Source organism: Polyodon spathula, chromosome 10 (assembly GCF_017654505.1).
Source record: "Polyodon spathula isolate WHYD16114869_AA chromosome 10, ASM1765450v1, whole genome shotgun sequence".
Classification (NCBI taxonomy): Eukaryota; Metazoa; Chordata; class Actinopteri; order Acipenseriformes; family Polyodontidae; genus Polyodon; species Polyodon spathula.
The window spans coordinates 18384380-18403988 of record NC_054543.1 but is presented as its reverse complement, the minus strand read 5'-3'; the positions used below and the strand labels follow the sequence as shown (position 1 = coordinate 18403988).

General features: G+C 36.5%; 1 protein-coding gene across 2 annotated transcripts; it reads right to left on the bottom strand.

The window, feature by feature from the left end:
* Window positions 1-4713: 4713 nt before the first annotated feature.
* Window positions 4714-19342, bottom strand: LOC121321986 (eukaryotic translation initiation factor 4E-like). 2 transcript variants are annotated; one of them, XM_041261378.1, is made up of 7 exons: window positions 19245-19342; window positions 17809-17903; window positions 12967-13062; window positions 11842-11905; window positions 10712-10825; window positions 6226-6365; window positions 4714-5593 (listed from the first exon to the last, which is right to left on the bottom strand). In XM_041261378.1, exons 1-7 carry the CDS (start codon window positions 19260-19262, stop codon window positions 5479-5481), a joined length of 642 nt encoding a protein of 213 aa, XP_041117312.1. In that variant the 5' UTR covers window positions 19263-19342; the 3' UTR covers window positions 4714-5478. The 2 variants fall into 2 exon arrangements, with proteins under 2 accessions (XP_041117312.1, XP_041117313.1); XM_041261379.1 differs by lacking the exon at window positions 19245-19342 and adding an exon at window positions 18880-19078.
* Between the last annotated feature and the right edge of the window lie 267 nt (window positions 19343-19609).

Here is a 19609-nt window from a genome sequence, read left to right as displayed (position 1 = left end):
CATGGCTTGTAAGCAAAGAGTTCTTAACCCAGTGTAGTACCAACACATTTGAGACCTATTGGTTGTGAAAATGTATAGAACTAATCGACAAACATTCTAACATGACACTAATACAAACTATAAAACAATAAAATAAAAATGGACACGGGGTCATCATAAATACACTATTGGGTGACATTAATGAGCTATACAGTTGTTCATAATGTATACTTCTATTTCAGTAAAGGGTGTGTTCATTCTTATTTTCATAAATGAGAGAAATATACAGTGCCTACAGAAAGTCTACACCCCCTTGAACTATTTTCACATTTTGTTGTGTCAGTGCCTCAGAGTTTCATGCATTTAAAGATGATTTTTTCCACTTATCTACACACCATACTCCACACTGTTAAGAAATAAGTTTTTATTGAGAAAAAAATTATATTTTAAAAATACAAAACTGAAAGATCATAATTGGATAAATCTCCACCTCCCTGAGTTAATACTTGGTGGAAACACCTTTGGCAACAATTACAGGTGTGAGTCTGTTGGGATAGGTCTCTACCAACTTTGCACATCTAGATTTGACAAAGGTTGACCATTCTTCTTTACAAAACTGTTCAAGATCTGTCAAGTTCCTTGAATCTTCAAATCATGCCACAAATTTTTTTTGCCTTTTTTGTTCCTTAGCCACTCCAGTGTAGCTTTGGCTGTGTGCTTTGGGTCGTTGTCATGCCTCACTTCCGAATCTTCCATTATAGAATTCATCACCTATTGTTTTTTAAATCGCAATCTCTCCCTTTCCACCATACGTCGATACTTGTCAGGACAACAGTTTCACTCTCGCTTGCTCGGAATCACTATCCCTCCCCCATCTCATCTTCCTCGGATACAAATGCTGCTCTGTGGGATTCAACGAACTGCTTCCAAACCTTCATCCTCCAAGTTGCCGATCACTAAGGAAATTCTGGAATCCATAATCAACACTCTACGCTCAGGCTGCTTTTCTCCTTACAAAGATGCCCTCCTGGAAGTAATGTTCGCTTCGGCCTTCTGCGGATTTCTATGGTGTGGCGAGATCACGTGCTGGCGCCAGTCATGTGACCCATCCTCGGACCTCTGCATAGGAGATCTCCATCGCCAATCACGTACTCCTTACTTTTAAAACATTCAAAGTCAGACGGAGAAAAGAAAGGTGTACATATTTATTTATCCAAAACAATCTCTCCCTTTCTACCAGGTCACGTACTCTTCACTTATTCTAAAACATTTAAATTCAGACTGAGAAAAGAAAAGCATGCATATTTATTTATCAATAACACATTGTATTATTTGTCCTGTTTCTGCTCTTTCCAGCTATCTGTCACTGCATCTGGCAGCCAGCAACCAGGATCCCGTTTCTCATCCCAGCGGGGATAGTCATGTCCAGGAACTGGTTCTGAGACCACCTTTGTCGGTGTCTCCTTCGCGTGGGCTTCCTCCCGACAACTACTCTGGCCATTCGTTCAGGATCGGCTCTGCTGCTTCCAGGAACATTGCTCCTCACTTAATCAAGGCTATGGGGAGATGGACTTCCAGTGCATACGAACTCTACATTCGGAAGAATGTCGCAGACTTACTAACGGCACAAAAAATGTTATGTGGCTAACTGGATTAGTGGAGTCATTATTTTAGAACCAGGAGGAAGGTTAACCCTCTGCCATGGATTCCCTAAGGTTTCCCTCTATTGCTGGTAAGTAGGGGTTTTTCCTTACCTGAGTGCTGAGAGGTTTAGATCTGCAGAGTGGGGATGGCTTAGGTTGATCCGTTCTTTTGGGGGGAAGGTGGCCCAAATGTCACTTATCCTGCCTCTGACATCCACATACATCACAAATTCATATCATACCTGTCAGTATTGGGCAGTGTTTAGCTCCTTGAACCAGACAGGACCAAGTAATAATCATGCTCTATTTCCATTATATCATTCTATCCTGCATTCATCAGTCTGGGCTATTGATCGGTCATATAATTAATTTTACACATTATCAATGGACATTACCCACATTCCTCAACACGGGTGATGGTTAACTATGCAATCAATTGGCAGCAGCCTTATTTATTTTGGGGGAAGGTGGCCTCATGTGCCACTTGTCCTGCCCGCTGGCCGAGCCATTCTTAATTACTGTATGTGGAGGCTATCGAGCGCCAATGGATAAGGCCATGGGCCAAATTGTAATGTGAATGTATTATGTATCTGTCGGGTTTCGTGTTCATGTCGCGCATAACTGTTTGCCAATTGTTCATGTGTCATTAGGCGTATCTTTCACAACCAATAAACTGTTATTTTTACTTCTAATTGGATGTCTTTCTGATTTTTTTTTTTTTCACTTGGAACTTGTGGGGTAGGATGTGTAGATAAATGAAAAAAAAAAAAAAAATAATGTATTTTAATTCCAGGCTATAAGGCAACAAAAGGTGAAAATTTTGAAAGGGGGTGTAGACTTTTTATAGGGACTGTATAACCAATATTGACCCTGAACTCCCATCAATGAAAAGTCAGTTTACGGCCTTGATAAGCCAGTACAAATGTCAGCGCCCCGTATGAGGAAAATATTCTTCCTATCTGCTTTTAAAACACTCCATGCTAAAGGCAATTGTCATTGAGTGTTACTCGTTTGTAAACATAGGGGAAGGACAGGTTTTCTTGTTTTGAAAATCAACACATTAATCAATAGATTTACTGAATACTTGGTGATAAATGCTTTTTAAAGGCAATTTTCCAAGTTTCTACACACCCCTACTAGAAAGAATGGTTTTGAGAATGCATCGTAAACACATTCGTGTCATCTTTTCACATTTTGTGTGCAGCCTGCATCAGCAATCTCTATTAGAAGTTTATGACATGTTTTTGTATTCTTACTATACTTTACTAAAGTAACTGTGCTACAAAATACAGCAGAATTTGTTGAGGATGAATTACTCATCACATCTACTGTCTTGCCCATATGCTTTTTGCAGTGTCTTGCTCTGGCTTGTAAACAATTAAAAACTTTGTAAAATTTTTTGGAATAGTTGCACAAGTTGTTTTTGTGTAATCCTGCCAAAAAGCTTAACGTAAACCAGTAGACTTAGAACCACAAAAATGCAAATCACCTGGGATGGCCCAGATACCTAATTTCAGACCTACCCATTTCCAAATAAATACAAAAAAATCATTATAAGCCTAATATACCCAATAGACTTTTGTTCCAAGTTGTTTCTGTGCAGTTGCTAAGTTTTCTGATTCAAGGTTCAATCATGTTTCAACTGCATACTCACTTTCCTTTACTTATCATATTACAACTCCATCACATAGTGCTTAGTGTTACAGTAATAGTGATTCTACTTCAAATGTATTGAGCAATCTGTATGAACTCAATTGCCTTTTAGTTACAATACATGGTCAGTTGTTACACATTTATTTAATTTGTTACTTTTGTTTGTCTAATAGTGTTAAAGAAAACAATATGCAGATTTGAATGACCATTCCAATGGTACCTCCTTTATTCATGGCCTGCTGTGTATTAATCTGGCTTGGTGGTGCAGTGGGGTAATGCACTAGCCTTCCCCTTCTGGAAGCCTGAACGAAAGTTTAGTGGTCTCAACTATCCTCAGTTAAATGACAAAACACTGATTGATAACTCAGGTACAATCGTCTAGCTTCTAAAACTTTTACAGTTTAACAATAAACATGGAAATGAAGCCCATTTGTGCTTATTAAAGTTATTAAATATCAAAGGAAATGTCAGCATTGGCAGCTATCTGAAATAACAGCCTGTAATCCCTAGTGACCTGTATGAAATCCAGTCACTTGAAAATTAATAGAATAGTTCTTCAAACAAATCACTACAATAATTGTGCTGTGTTGTCTATTATTGCTGTTCAATTTATTGAAACTTCTTGACTTACGGAAATGATAAATAACAAGAACCCATTCCGATGATCAATGTCTAAATCTAAAATAGTTACCAGCATTTCCAAGTTAGTTGTCTCACGTAGCTTTCTTTATACTGCATTGCAAAATTCCTAAATCTATAATTTGACTATATAAATTACACTGTGTGAAACCTGTTTTATTTTATTGTAGGTGTGATCTGAGCTGTAGTAGAGTGTGACATCTGTACACAGTATAAGACCAAATTTGGTGCAGAAGAGTCGATTCATAGCATTTAATCCACACAAGACAAGATCACATCCTCATTAGCATGTTTTGTTTTTAAGCACCAGAATTGTAATAAAAGTCTACCTCAAAAACATTCAATACAATACGATTGAAACTACAGCAGTTTCAGTAAATACATTTAAAACTGTATTTACTTTGGAGCATGACTGAAAACAAGTTTTGCTTTAGTCATCTTATCCATTGTTAAATATTTCGAATTTCAATTAAGGAGTGCAGCTACTTGTAATTCTGGACCTGTATAAAGTAATTACTGGTGCATCCTTATTAAGAACCTGTTTATATTTTACAATAAAATTGGTTATTCACCATGTATAGAAAAATATATAAATTAAGAGACCAATTGGAATGTATTTGCAAATAGATTGCCTTTTACTTTAAGAATGTAATATACATCCTGCAAAAACAGAATCATAATCATAATACAATAAGAGCAATATAATTAATAGAATTTACTTTTGCAATAACCTAGAATTAGCGTATAGCACAGCGATAGCATAAGAGGAAACAATGGAGAAAGCATGGGTGTCCAGGGATGTATTTTACATGTAATCATTTATTTATTTATTTATTTTTTTAATGCTCATAAGCTCATGGTTGCAAAATCTTTCACAAGTAAAATAAAAAAGGGACTTGAAAGCTTTATAGTTCACCAACTAAAACAATTCACAGCAAAGCCTAAACCAAAAATATTTTGGAAGAAAAAAAAGTAAACATTTTATAGTGGCTGCTTCCTGGAACATGTCAAATGTTTTCAGGCAGGCTTAGCTCAGATTAGTTTTCATATTAGCACTATTTATAATACATGTGGCATTCAAATGGTATAATGAAGGATTAACTGTGAAGATCAATTACATTTACTTTTCTGGATATTTGCTAGACATGTCAGAATGTTTAGTAGCGGTCTTGTGTTCAAGAAAGCGAGAGAGCTTATCGAGAAAGGTTGTTTTATTCAAAACATTAACTACAACCTCCACAGTTTATCTATTTATTACTCATACACTTTATTAAAATCTGTGGTAGCAAGTTATATTTACTTCTCATTGTAACATCCTTTAAAAGTTCTACAGAAAATTGAAGCCTTTGTTACTATAACAGATCAGTATATCTGCCCACGAGTGTCATCTGACTGTTTAGTATTGAAAAATACTGCAGCTGTTCATTTTTATTGTGAAGGCATATGATTATTGTACATATATAAACATGTTAAAAAAGGACACTACTGTAGTTGACAATTCATAAATGTCTTATGGTGCAGATGAATAATTTTATAAACCTACAGCAAATACAACTGGCTTTCTTCAAACTGTAAATATGTTCTTTGTTGTGGATCCACTTTTGCTAGATGTGTCATCATGTGACTGGTATCCAATAAGGGCTTTTGAAGGAATACTCAAACGCTCTTTGTATTGTTGCCTGAAAGGAAGAAAAAAGAAAAAGCAAACTTGTGTGATACAAAAAACTGTGCATTGCAATCGAGGTCTCCAAATCAAATAGTTACACATTAACGCCAACCCAAGAAGCTGTGACAAAATCATGGCTTGAATTTATTTATTTATTTTTTTAAACATATATTCTCATCTCTACCACACAAGTATATCTGATCATGTTGCAACTTACATAATATGAAAGGAAATTGTGTGGCCTTTCATTTGATATAAGTTTCATGCATGCAGCACAAACTATCCAGTAGTTAAACATACATAAATTAAAACAGTGAAAAACAGGCAGTTTGTATTGTAGGCCTGTAAGTAATGTTGCCATCTAGTGGAGTATATGGGAATCATTTAAAACTTCCAATACTCAAAAACGATTTGACATTTATCTTTCTAGGAGTTTGGTAATGTAAACTCAATTGGGCCTATTTTCCATTACCATTGTTTTCTTCTTCTTTATCAGATTATGTGACAGGGTGTTACCAATATGAGAATACAGAAGTTACTGTTAAATAAATTCCAAACGGTACTACAATTCAGGTATTGTCACGGCAAGCTAATTGCATAATTTGAATATTGTAGGTAGTTTGTTTAAACTTTAATATAACTTACCCTATAGTCATGATTGCGTCTTTATTTTCGCAGTTACCTGTCCAGATGGATAGTTTGTCACCTTTTGGTCTAACGTTGACAACTGCACCACAAACATCTTCACTAGCTTCATCAAAGGACTCTCCAATTAAACATAAGAGCTAGCAAAAATTAAAGAAAAAAAAAAAATTTAAAAAAGGAAAAGGTTGTTAAGAAATCACAATCAATGAATGAGTGACTTTATAACAAGTGTTTTTTTTTCCCCCCAATCCAGGGAAAGTTTAAACTGAATTATTAGACCCCGTTCACCAGCGCGTTAAATAACCGACGGCAATTGCCGCAATGCTTCCCAAATTAAAAAAAAAAAAAAAGAAAAAAAAAAAACTTACAGCAAAAGCTGCCTGTAAGCCCACCTGTCATTGCCGCTGGTGTCCCTCAGCACCAGCACATCTGAGTTACAACTCATTCACAAACTCATTCCGCACCAGCTGGCCCGTTCTGTCACAATTTAATTAAATTCTGTCTAATCTCATCCTGTGAGAAAATTAGTCATTATCATAAAGTATTATTGTTGCCATTCTTTTTACTGTGCAGCTCCCGGCACTAATCCGAGAAAGACCTACTGTATCACTGGTTAATGACGGGCAAACAGCGGGAGGGATGCTGTCACTGAGCTCAATATGACCACACTCCCAGGATTTTTCAAACTCACGTATTCACTGGCAGTGTCACTGATTTTTGGTCTGTTAACCCCGTGCCAACTCAAAAATGTTTAAAAAGAAACAAGAGCTGTCTAAATCGGCATTGAAGTGTTCTAGGACTTACCTAATGTTCTGGTAAGCAATGGGTGCACAACAGTTCCAGACAACAATATAATATTAATGTCAATTTACAGTTGTCAAATACTGCAGAAAGGACGAATGAATCTGAATTGTGACAGAACAGGCTTAAAATTGCAATACTTTTAAATGCAACTGTGCAATACACATTCTAACCCTTTTCATGTCACCAGTGTATGTAAATTGCTAATTTATATAGACATTTCAGTGACCGTTGCTATTTTGTAATTCGGTGTTATTGCCCCCAAAACATTAACGCTAAAAATTCACACACAATAGGTAGATCATTATTAGTTTTGCTCAAATTGAGCTAGTAGCAGCTCCCTGTGTTATTTAACGAGTAGGAGAAATAACATAAGTGAACAAAACACAATCGTCAGGTTTCGGTTTTCTTTTTTTTTGTGCAATACATTCTTATTACCTTACATAGTTCTGTTTTTTAACCTGTAAAACGTATGCATTCACGAAAGGGGTTAGAATGTGCATGCTTAAAAACACCATACCATTTTTTTTTCCTGAATCGAGTGTCCAGCAATGCACCATAACAAAACTGTAAATGTTATGGTGCATTGTAAATTGTACTGTAAATTTCAAGAACTGTGAAACTATATAAAGTCTCTCAAATGTAAACATCTAACATTATGTACATCCACTGTTCATCATTGTGATGCAGACCGCTCTGCATTGCCTGACAAAGTTTCTATATCGAGTTTTTTTTTTTTCTTTTCAAAGCCACGTTGTTTGTACAGGATTTGTAACAGCAGCTAGCAAACTACACAGCAGACTGAACAACTCCTTTAACCAGATTTAGACCGCTGTTTTGATGTGGCCCAGGAATGGCCTTTACATACAGCTCTGGAAAAAACTGAGACCACTGCAAATTTTTCTTAAATCGGCATCTCTACATGTATGGCAGCCATTCCATTCCAGTGTCTGTTGAATTCCAACACAGGCACACCTCATTCTACTGCATGAGGTACTGATTAGGGGATCACCTGAACAAAATCTTATTTAATGAGGAAAAGTATAAAAACCACTCCTGTGGTCATCACTATCCTCGCAATAGGACCAGCTGGATGGCAAAACAGTGCTAGTAGTACCTCAAAAGTAACTGGAATAAAAAAATAACTACTGACCATGCCCAAAGAGTTGAAAAGGAAAGTTTTGAGTGAGGAAAAGAAGGGTTCAATTCTGGCTTTACTGGCAGAGGGATACAGTGAGCGTTGGGTTGGTTCCATCCTTAAAATTTCAAAGACGGCGGTTCATAAGAACAAGGTCAAGCAGCACACATTGGGGACAACAAAGCTACAGACCGGCAGAGGGCGAAAACGACTCTCCACTGACCAGGATGACCGCCAACTCATTCGAATGTCACTCAGCAACCGTAGGATGACATCAAGTGACCTACAAATAGAATGGCAAACGGCAGCTGGGGTGAAGTGCACGGTGAGGACGGTTCGAAACAGGCTCCTAGGGGCAGGGCTGAAGTCGTGCAAAGCTAGAAAAAAGCCCTTCATCAATGAGAAGCAAAGAAGAGCCAGGCTGAGGTTTGCAAAAGACCATAAAGATTGGACCGTAGAGGACTGGAGTAAGGTCATCTTCTCTGATGAGTCCAATTTTCAGCTTTGCCCAACACCTGGTCGTCTAATGGTTAGACAGAGACCTGGAGAGGCCTACAAGCCACAGTGTCTCGCACCCACTGTGAAATGTGGTGGAGGATCGGTGATGATCTGGGGGTGCTTCAGCAAGGCTGGAATCAGGCAGATTTGTCTTTGTGAAGGACGCATGAATCAAGCCAAGTACAAGGTTGTCCTGGAAGAAAACTTGCTTCCTTCTGCTCTGACAATGTTCTCCAACTCTGAGGATTGGTTTTTCCAGCAGGACAATGCTCCATGCCACACAGCCAGGTCAATCAAGGTGTGGATGGAGGACCACCAGATCAAGACCCTGTCATGGCCAGCCCAATCTCCAGACCTGAACCCCATTGAAAACCTCTGGAATGTGATCAAAAGGAAGATGGATGGTCACAAGTCATCAAACAAAGCCAGGCTGCTTGAATTTCTGCGCCAGGAGTGGCATAAAGTCACCCAACTTCAATGTGAAAGACTGGTTGAGAGCCTGCCAAGACGCATGAAAGCTGTGATTGAAAATCAGGGTTATTCCACCAAATATTGATTTCTGAACTCTTCCTAAGTTAAAACATTAGTATTGTGTTGTTTAAAAATGAATCTGAACTTATTTTCTTTGCATTATTCGAGGTCTGACAACACTGCATCTTTTTTGTTATTTTGACCAGTTGTCATTTTCTGCAAATAAATGCTCTAAATGACAATATTTTAATTTGGAATTTGGGAGAAATGTTGTCAGTAGTTTATAGAATAAAACAAAAATGTTCATTTTACCCAAACACATACCTATAAATAGTAAAACCAGAGAAACTGATAATTTTGCAGTGGTCTCAATTTTTTCCAGAGCTGTATGTATGAACGCAAACGAATCACATGACCAATGTGGTTGCACTGCTCAGTAGACACTCCCATACTGGCACACACGACACACGCGAAAGGTAAATGGAAAGCTGAATGCTCTGGTAGCTAAAAAAAAATAAATACATTTTTAAAATCTAGCGGATTAACATTCACATAATATACGAGCTGCAGTGCATTCATAATTATGCTTAACCTTTTCTTCCTGTTATTTAGTAATTAAGAGATAAATATAAAAATTACAGGATTGTGGATCTTAATGATGGTCAACAATGCTGGCGACCTGGCATATTCAGCTACCATTGTTTATTTTGCATGCAACAATATACATAGCTACAGATGTGTGCGTCTTTACATTAAAATGCCGATCATTTCTTTAGCTGCTTGCTTTTACACACCCACAAAAAATACTGTTTTCATCCACAAATATTAAGATCGTTGATGCACCACGTGAAGATGAGACCCGCATTATAATATTTCAATGCCTGTTATTGTGATTATTGATAATGTTATTCTACTGGTGACAGAGCAGTGGTTTATTATACTGAGCATGTTGCTGAGCAAAGTGTATTTGATATATTATGGTGTATTGCTCTATTTAGATTAGGGCACTTCCCTCAATGAAGTGATAATAGTTAGGGACTAGAGAATAATAATGACATTGATAATACTAACAAGTAAACAACAGAATAGTTTAACGATTGCGTTTGTAAACAAGATGGCATTCATACATGTTAAACAAATATGTATAAATAAGAAGAAACATGTGTAATGTATTAGGTGGTCAGTCGTGAGCTAGTCTTGTGAATGTCAGTCATTGCATGTACAACTTGTTAGTCATTTGCAATCTGAATGAAGTATCTATTATGAAAATAAATATTTATACCTCTGATTTATAAGAAACATCTGCTACAAATCAAGGATTACTCTATGTCCAGGTAGCTCTTCCATCCTGTGGAGTGGAGGTTATCATTCCATAAAACCAAAATAAATAAATAAATACTTCACCACATTTTAGGCCTGCTTTTCAGTCACATATGTGAATGTACAAAGACTCCTTAAACCGCAAATGTGAACAGGGTTGCAGACCGGAATATGCGACAGCCCTGGGCAAGCACAGTAGTGTGAACAGGGTCCAAGTTATTTAAAACTATTAAATTTGAAAAAGAAAAAAAAGCATACCGTCTCCATCCAGTACCTATCCAAGTCATTATGTCTCTGCTGTTTGTTGAGTGTCATTAACCATCTTCCTCCAAGTTTATTTCTGTCATCCTCCCACATTGGTTTGATTCCATCCTTAAAAAAAACAACAAAAAAACCCTCCCTGTATTTGAATATAACACTTCTAAGATAAAGGATTATAGCAGAGTGCATATTTTGAAATAGTTTCATAGTTGTTGCTCCCAGACAGTAAACCTACCAACACACAGCTAATTTACAGGTTCAAAAATGTAGCTGTAGATCACATGCATAAATACTAATTATATCTGCAGACTTAAATGAAAAGTGGCAGATGAACCATTACCTACTAAATACGTAAGCAGTGTGCATGTGTGTTACCATGAGCTAACATCCCAGCCAGGGAGGTACAGGCACTTTGTGTCTCAACCACCCAAAGCATGGTTTTATCTCCCCATAACACACACTCAGCAGCACCAACTCAAAGGCTGACTAGAAATCAAGAATACTCAAGCACATGCACAGCCAAGAAACACATCTAAAAAAAGGATTCTCAGTTATTTAACGTCAGGTGTGCTAGTGTCACTACCCTTCATGAAAAGTGGGTTATTTTTTGTCTTGCATTAGGTTTCTTACTGGTTTTAGTATATTCTTCTTCAAAAGTTTGATTGACCTTATAGCAAAAATAGCTATTGATTATATTTAAAAGTAAAATGTTTATTGGTTGCAACAAGAAGTGATTTGAACTATTTTGAAAAAGATTGCTTTTCATGCAACAGGTGGTTCTGTGGGTAGCTAAGTTACTAAACATGGTAATAATAAAATAATTTATTTTTTGCTTCAAATTGTTCAGGGGCCCTGTGTAGAGTCACAATAATAAGGTAGGTTTACAGCATATAAAAAAACAGAACTACACATAATTTCAGAGAAGCTGATAGGGATTACAAATAAACTTTAATGATGATTTCTATGACAGAATGGGTTTAATTCTGACATTGTAAAGAGAAGCTAATTCTAGTAAAGGCCAGTACTGAGTTGGCTTACTGCATTAGCTATTATGATGCAAACAGAGATGCACTAACTAAAGGTAAAACGTTTCTAAATGTTTTAATTGTGATTGTACTGTATCTTACCTTAAATAAACAGTAGTCACATCCAAATCCAAGTTTACTAGGTTGCTGTATGTGATTATATAACCTGAGGGGAAAAAAAAAAACAAAACTTGTTTCTATTTAACTGCCCCATTTAAACTACTATGTTTTCAAGCTTTCTACCTTCATGTTGTTATTATGTCAAGCAATAGTTTGATAATGTCAGTTTTAGTCATATTGAAGTTGGCAACATTTTTGATTGATGCAAACAATTGCTTGTCATTTACTGTAATTGACACAAAAGAGTGTTTGAGATTAAAATAGATGTGACAAATAAATGGATTATAATGAAACATGCATTGGTGGATCAACCCCACTCAATCCACATTTAATTGTGATCGGTAGATGAAGTAGAATTAAGTTGTGAGGATTAATTTATGAAGTGACATGCTTTCACTGTAGTAATTACAAAACTATAGATGGATTAATACCAGATTCGCACAGAACAAACAAAAAAAAAACCCCCACAAAACAGGTGGTTTCAGAATTTTTACCAACATCTGTAAAATTTAGTCCTGTGTAAACTGTCCATTTCTTTTCATTCCAGAATTCTCAGGGGTCCTCTGATTTTTTTTTTTAACCAAATTGGGGAAGGGCAAAAATACAAAACATAACTGGCGACTCTTAAATTGACGCTTTGAATGATGCACTTGATGATGTGTATGGAAATAAATATCATGCAAGGGACGAAACAGTTATTCTAGCCTTTGGAAAACACTATACAACAAAATGAAAAGGCGCTCAGTTGATATGCTTCGTTCTTCCTCCATCTTGCACAAGTTATTTACATCTGGTTCACTGTTTACAAATCATGCACAAAAGCACCTTCTCTGGCCACAACATCAGATTTACCTACTTTCCTTGATGAAACTAATCCACGTCTGGGGGGTTACTAGGCATCCTCTGCTTTTAACCAACTCTGTGGACACCTGATTTTAAGTCCCATGAGACACAATGTAAGGGCTACTGATTCTCCATTCTGGGGAACAGCAATTCCGTTACTAATGCCGTAATTCCATTCATGGAAAAACAGAAGCACCAGATTTCCAAATGGCTTAAAATTGGAATCATCTTGCCTATTTAGATTAAATCCCATAATATACTTACGCCCAGAAGTCTTCAACTGTATCAAATTTGGCAATAAGTCTCAGATTTTCCGTCCAACTTTTGCTCTTGTCATTTTTGAAATACCAAAGAGCCCATCTATTGAAGATAAACACATTTAGTAAAAACATGATTTCTTTATTAATATTGCTTTTGTCATTAAGATACTATCTGGTTGTGACAGACATTTCAGTTTATTTCCAGTTTCTTATTGAAATGACATTGAATAAGATTTACTGAATCAAAAAATATGGCCAAGCTGGTGGCATTAGGATTTACCAACCATCCTTTTTGCCCTGTTCACCTCATACTTAATTTCTAGAATGTCTAGGCTGTGCTACTTGTGTTTAGCTACACTGAAGCTGATGAAAATGCAACCAGCTTTCAGAACGAAACCAAAATAAATAAATAAATAAAAAGGACACTAAGGTCCCAACTTAAACAGAAGAATGTCCATAATACTGAAGATATACAGTTGCAAGCTGAAAAGTTTTTTGCAATATTAGCAGTAGTGGCAGAGGATTTGCTAATTCATGCAAGCTTCCCTCACCGAGATGCTTAATTAAGAGAGAATAGGGTCAGCATTTTCATTTGTTAATTTCTCACTTCTTCTAAAATGAGATTACATACAGTTTGTCCCTGAATTTTAGTTGATTTGTTGAAAAGGCATACACGTACCACTCGAATTTATATACTTAAAATTGCAACAGCTGAGCTAATTTATGGGCAACTTTTAAATTCTAACAGGTGCTTTGTATTACTTGGCTAACAAACCACAAAGTAGTATTGTCCACTTTTTCTTTTGTTGTTGAAGCTGCCCATTAGGTACTTACTGGAAGGTTGTAAGGCTTAAATTTGATAGGTGAAGATCATTTTTGTCTAACTCATCTGATTGTGGTTATCTCTGATGATTATTGCATTAAGTGCAAGTCTGCACAAGTTTCATGATGTTTTTTTCTGAAAATCCCCACTGAAAACAAGTGCTCTTGAAAAGTAAACATAGACAATGAAGGGCTCTAGATGTACATTTACTACATACAGATGAGAATGATTTAGTTGTACTATGTATGTCTTTCCATTCCCATACTACTGAATAAATGTCAATACAGATTTGAAGCTTATTTTCATACATAATTGTTGAATAATGTAAATAAAACCATAATGAACTACTGAAATAGTTATCACTTTACAAACCGTTTCACTTTGCAACTGTTAAATTCATTTGACCTATTGTGGTGAAATTCTAGAAAAATGTACTAAAGGTGTTGTGCCTGCCACAAACGAATCAGAAGTCGAGGGTGAAATGCACTAAACATGAGCGATGCTGTTTGCGACTTTTTAGGGAATGCTTTGCAGCAGCAGTCAGCAGTTTTTCTTTGCAGTTCAGCTATGAATATGTAATTATGGGCGTTCCTGCATACATTTGCAAAAAGGGGGTGGAGATAGTGTAAACGAGAGTTCTCAAATATTACAGTGAGATGTACTAAAGCTGCCGACAATTGCGACACTTACAATTGCATCAGTTTGTTAAGAACTTTTGAAAGCATGCTTTAAACAGTCGCAATTGTTGCTGACATTTCCCAGTCCGTTTTTTCTCGTGTGTTGCCAATTGTGCTCAATGCATATTTGAGATGAACACCCATGTACCTAATTTTCACTAATGTCAGGGTGTACTTACAAGCCTTGAAAACAAATTTATTACATTTCTGGTTTTCCCAGCGTGTTGGGAGCAATAGACTGCACAGATGTGCCTCTAACCACTCCAGCTCATTCACCATCTGTATAGGGCCATGATCTATTGTGTGTTAATAGTCTAGGCTACTAAGTAGGCCAAGTTAAAAATAATAATTAAAATAAAATAAAAAAAAACATTTAGTTTTAATTTAAAATAATCTTTTATTCACACTGTACATCAATGTGTACAATGCAGCAGCATGATTTACTTTGTGTTGCCAGTAGGCTAAAGTAAAAAGAAAGTGCACTATGTATTCATTTGATTTTACAACTGTACTGTATCCTGTATAGGCCTACTCTACAGATTCATATTTTTACATAATGTAATGTGTAGTCTACCCAAAACACATTAGTGTTATTTCAGAGCAATGATCTATATTTAAAATATAATGAACTATAAATGTATGTGTGTGCAATTTTATTACACTGTATTGTTTTTAAACCCGACACCTCCTTATGTCGGACAAACATATCCGGTTTAGCGAGGGGCTACTATATGACTATGAAAAGCTTTTTAGGTGTGAAGGTTGTGGCCCCACTATAGAGTCTGATGGGACTCAACTGCCTTTATTTTATATATATATATATATATATATATATATATATATATATATATATATATATATATATATATATATATATATATAAACACACACACACACACACAGTACCAGTCAAAAGTTTGAGTACACCTGCTTGAAACCAGGTTTTTCATGATTATCTATGCTTTTAACTGTATAAACTTGTCTATAAACACTTAATATTTCATTATATGATAGGAGTACTTATATAAGCTGATAATCATAAGTGAATTGCATTCAAAAATTTTAATTTTTAAATGAAAATGTAAATCTTGTCAATTTCAATGAAATGGTCACCCAAAGCAAGGGGATTTCAGTCTGAAGCCCAAGTCAGTTAAAAGTCTGAAATGTGTATAACATGGTGTTAGAACACTGGCCTAAGTATAAAAGTGTCTTTGTTAGATGTTCTCTGAGTTAACTAGCATGTCACCTAATTAACCTTTTGTCACCAATTATTGTTAACAGGTGAGGGTCCATGATTACTATAAATATAGGTAGCACAAGTTTGTCATTCCTGAACGTAAGGGAGCAGAAAATGGCAAAATACGCTCAGTTAAGCAAAGAAAAAAGTTTGTAATTACTTTAAGAAATGAAGGTCAATCTTTAAGACAAATTACAAGAACTTTGCAAGTGTCTGTAACTGCTGTGGCCAAGACCATCAAACGATTTTAAGAAACTGGCACTCATGAGGACCGAACAAGGTCAGGCAGGCCAAGGGTGACCTCAGAATCAGAAAACAAGTTCATTCGAGTCACAAGTCTGCGAAACCGGCGATTAACTGCCCCTGAAATACAAGCTCAGCTAAATGCTACTAGAAGTACAGACGTTTCTACATCAACTGTTCAGAGGAGATTGCGTGAGGCTGGCCTAACTGGAAGAATTGCTGCAAAGAAACCATTGTTAAGAGTGTAGAATAAGAGGAAGAGACTTGCCTGGGCCAAAACCAATACAGAAACTGGACGTTTGAGGAGTGGAAGTCGTTCTTAAGGACCAATGAGTCAAAATTTGAAATATCTGGGTCCAACCACAGAGTATTTGAAAGATGCAGAGAGGGCGAGTGCATGAATTCTGCATGTGTGGTTCCCACTGTCAAGCATGGAGGAGGCACTATCATGGTCTGGGGTTGCTTTGCTGGTGACAGAGTTGGTGATCTTTACCAAGTCCATGGCAAGCTCAACCAGCATGGCTATCATAGCATACTTCAGAGCCATGCCATTCCATCAGGATTACGACTAGTTGGGCAGTCCTTCATTCTTCAGCAAGATAATGACCCGAAACACACCTCAAAGTTGTGCAAGAACTATCTGGTGAAGAAGGAAAGTGAAGGACAACTCAACCTAATGACCTGGCCTGCCCAGTCTCCAGACCTCAATCCCATAGAACTTGTATGGGATGAACTGGACAGATCAAAGCAAAGCTACCCACAAGTGCCCTACATCTCTGGGAATTGCTGCAGAAGAGCTGGGAAGATATGTCTGGTGATTTCCTGCTGAAACCTGTTAACCTAATGCCTAGTGTTTGTGAGGCTTTTATTAAGGCAAAGGGTAGCTATTTTGAGGAATCCAAGATGTAGAGACAATTTTCAATTTTCTTGAACATTGCTTTGATACTCCTTATGTTTTGTTTTGTATATTGTAGCATGTGTTTTCATTTTCAAGTATTTACAAAAACGTATACGACATAAAAAATGGTCAATTATGAAAAAAACCTAGTTTCCAGCAAGTGTACTCAAACTTTTGACTGGTACTGTATATCAGTATTAAAATAGGCCAAATGAATACGGAACAGAATCCATTGTATAGATGACGTTTACATTTAACAAAAACTATAAGACGCAACAAATATTTTAATTAGTATATTGCGGCTCTTTTTATTAACATTTTCTCTTAGTACATGACAAAAAGTATACTTTGCGAACTGGCGGGACGAAAATGCGTTACAGTTGCGCTGCGACTGGCCCATCTTGGTACATCTATCCGTATGTGTGTTGCTATGAAAACATAGGACTTTTACAAAAATGTGAGATAGTTTGAGGTGCCAATGTTTTAACCACTGTACCCCTTTCAAAGTCTCAGTCTCACATAAAACTCCTTGGCATCTAAGGCACTATTCCAGAGACTCAGCTAGCTGTATTAACAGACAAAATGCAGGACCTCTGCTACCACTTAGTACACTGACATGCTTTTGTTACACTGATTATTAGTTACAATTCTATCCAGAAAACCACCTGTTTTAACATGTCTGGTACACTCCTGAACCTACAGATACTGGAAGAGCTGGCTCTTCATTGAAAACTTCTTAGCATTCTTGTTCTTGTTATACCTCTGGGTCTTGGTGGAACACGACACAGAATGTCTTATTTTATTACTGTGCACTAAGTGTCGGTTTCTTTTCAATTATTCTTGAGTTGTACTCTGATTTTTACGTTTCATCAAAAACATTAACACCACATCTAATAACACATTTGATCAAATAGGGATGGTACAGCTCTTGCCCAGGGGAAACCAAAAACAACTGAAAGAACACTGACTTGTTTTGCAGAGGATGTTTCATGTATTCTTCTGGGTTAGCAACTACAGTTGCGGTAGGCTCTGCTGTGCTTTCTTCAGATTCAGTTCCACATTGCTTCAAAAGAAACAAATATGGTTTAGTATGTTACATTAAACAAAATGATATATATTATTTTCTGCTCTACATTGATAGTTTGCATCGCACAAATTTGTACCTGAAATGAAAACATCTAAAGTTTTATTTTTTTATATAAACGGGTTATCGTATGAAGTTTCCGTTTTTCAACCATATTATACTGCAATACAAAATTCTCGTGGAAACATATTTGACTAGTGATGCATCTACACTCTGTTGACTGTTGTCAGCACCTTGAATTACTTAATTGAATTGCTAGCAAACAGTACTGTAAATTACTACACTATAGTACAACGACGTTTTGCTCCCCAGGCCATACGGTAATTCTTCATACAGTACTTGGCATAATTTATAATCAATAGAGCTACGATGAAAACAACCGCTTTGGCAGAAAATACTTAAGGATTTTAAAATTACACTACATCTATTCTAATTTGTGCTGTGCGCTCTGTTCACATTACATGCCCTATACTGAGTGAAACGTCGGGGTTTCTTATGTGGCATTGGCCTTTGTTTAATTTAAAATCAGTAAAACAAATGAACAAATAGTTGTGCCACACACTTTCTAGAATGTTATTGCAACAGAGGTGCAGGTACTAATAACTTCCAATAAGTAACTGACTATATGAGAGTTTTATTTTGTGTCAAAAAACAATAAAACACGTTAATAATTTAGTTACTACTAGTAGCTGGAGAGCCTGATTCAGCCCATGAATGTGGTCCATTCATATTTCCACATGTGTTGTATCCAGCAGAAAAAAATAACGCTATAAAATCATCTTCAACTTGAATGATATATATCTATATATATATATATTATCTATATATATATATATATATATCTATATATAATATATATATATATATATATCTATATGTATGTGTGGGGTGTGTGTTGTGTGAATGGGAGAAAATGCAGTTGACAATTTGGTATTGTCTGCACCCCAACAACTACCGGTATCCTTCCTCAAACTCTTTCTTCTTCTTCTTCTTCTTCTTCTTCTTCTTCTTCTTCTTCTTCTTCTTCTTCTTCTTCTCCACCCCCCTCGTTATAGCAAGCTGGGTATATTGAACATGTTGCAAACCAGACAGCAGCACAAAAACGCTACACTCAACCTACAGGGTCGACCAAAAGGTTTCCCTCTACCCACAACCACTCAACTATTATATCCTTACGGGGGTCTAATTAGGAATGGGGGTATATATATATATATATATATATATATATATATATATATATATATATATATATATATATCCTTTCGCCCAGCATCTTTCCGCTAAACCCATTGGAGGCCCAACCCTCTGTCCCCCACATACCGGCTCCGACGTCGCCATCTTGACTGTAAAAAACGCTCCTGACTTTTCAGCGTTGCTGCGTCACACAACCCAGTTAATACGGCAAGCGACTGAGGTCAAATCAATAGTAGTCGTAGTAACAGGACGTGGGCCGGAAGCTTACTACAGCGCAAAACGTATATGATTTCATTTCTTGAGTCATACACTGTTTGCCAGTGATTTGAGTTTAGAGTAGCAGCGAGTAATGCAGTATGCCTCACGTATCATATGTTAGGAAGTGTCTCGTTCCAGACTTGATTATTTAAGGTCAAGTTTTTTCCTTTTGACAATTGTTAACAATATTCACGCTTACTAACTAGCTGTGAAAATAATTATATAATTGCAAT

Excerpts from the sequence above, each read along its gene's own strand:
- LOC121321986 (XM_041261378.1), bottom strand. Across the intron at positions 6,366-10,711 it reads ATAGGTACTGGATGGAGACG|CTCTTATGTTTAATTGGAGA; the intron begins GTATGCTTTTTT and ends AATTTTTGCTAG. Across the intron at positions 5,594-6,225 it reads GACGCAATCATGACTATAGG|GCAACAATACAAAGAGCGTT; the intron begins GTAAGTTATATT and ends TCTTCCTTTCAG.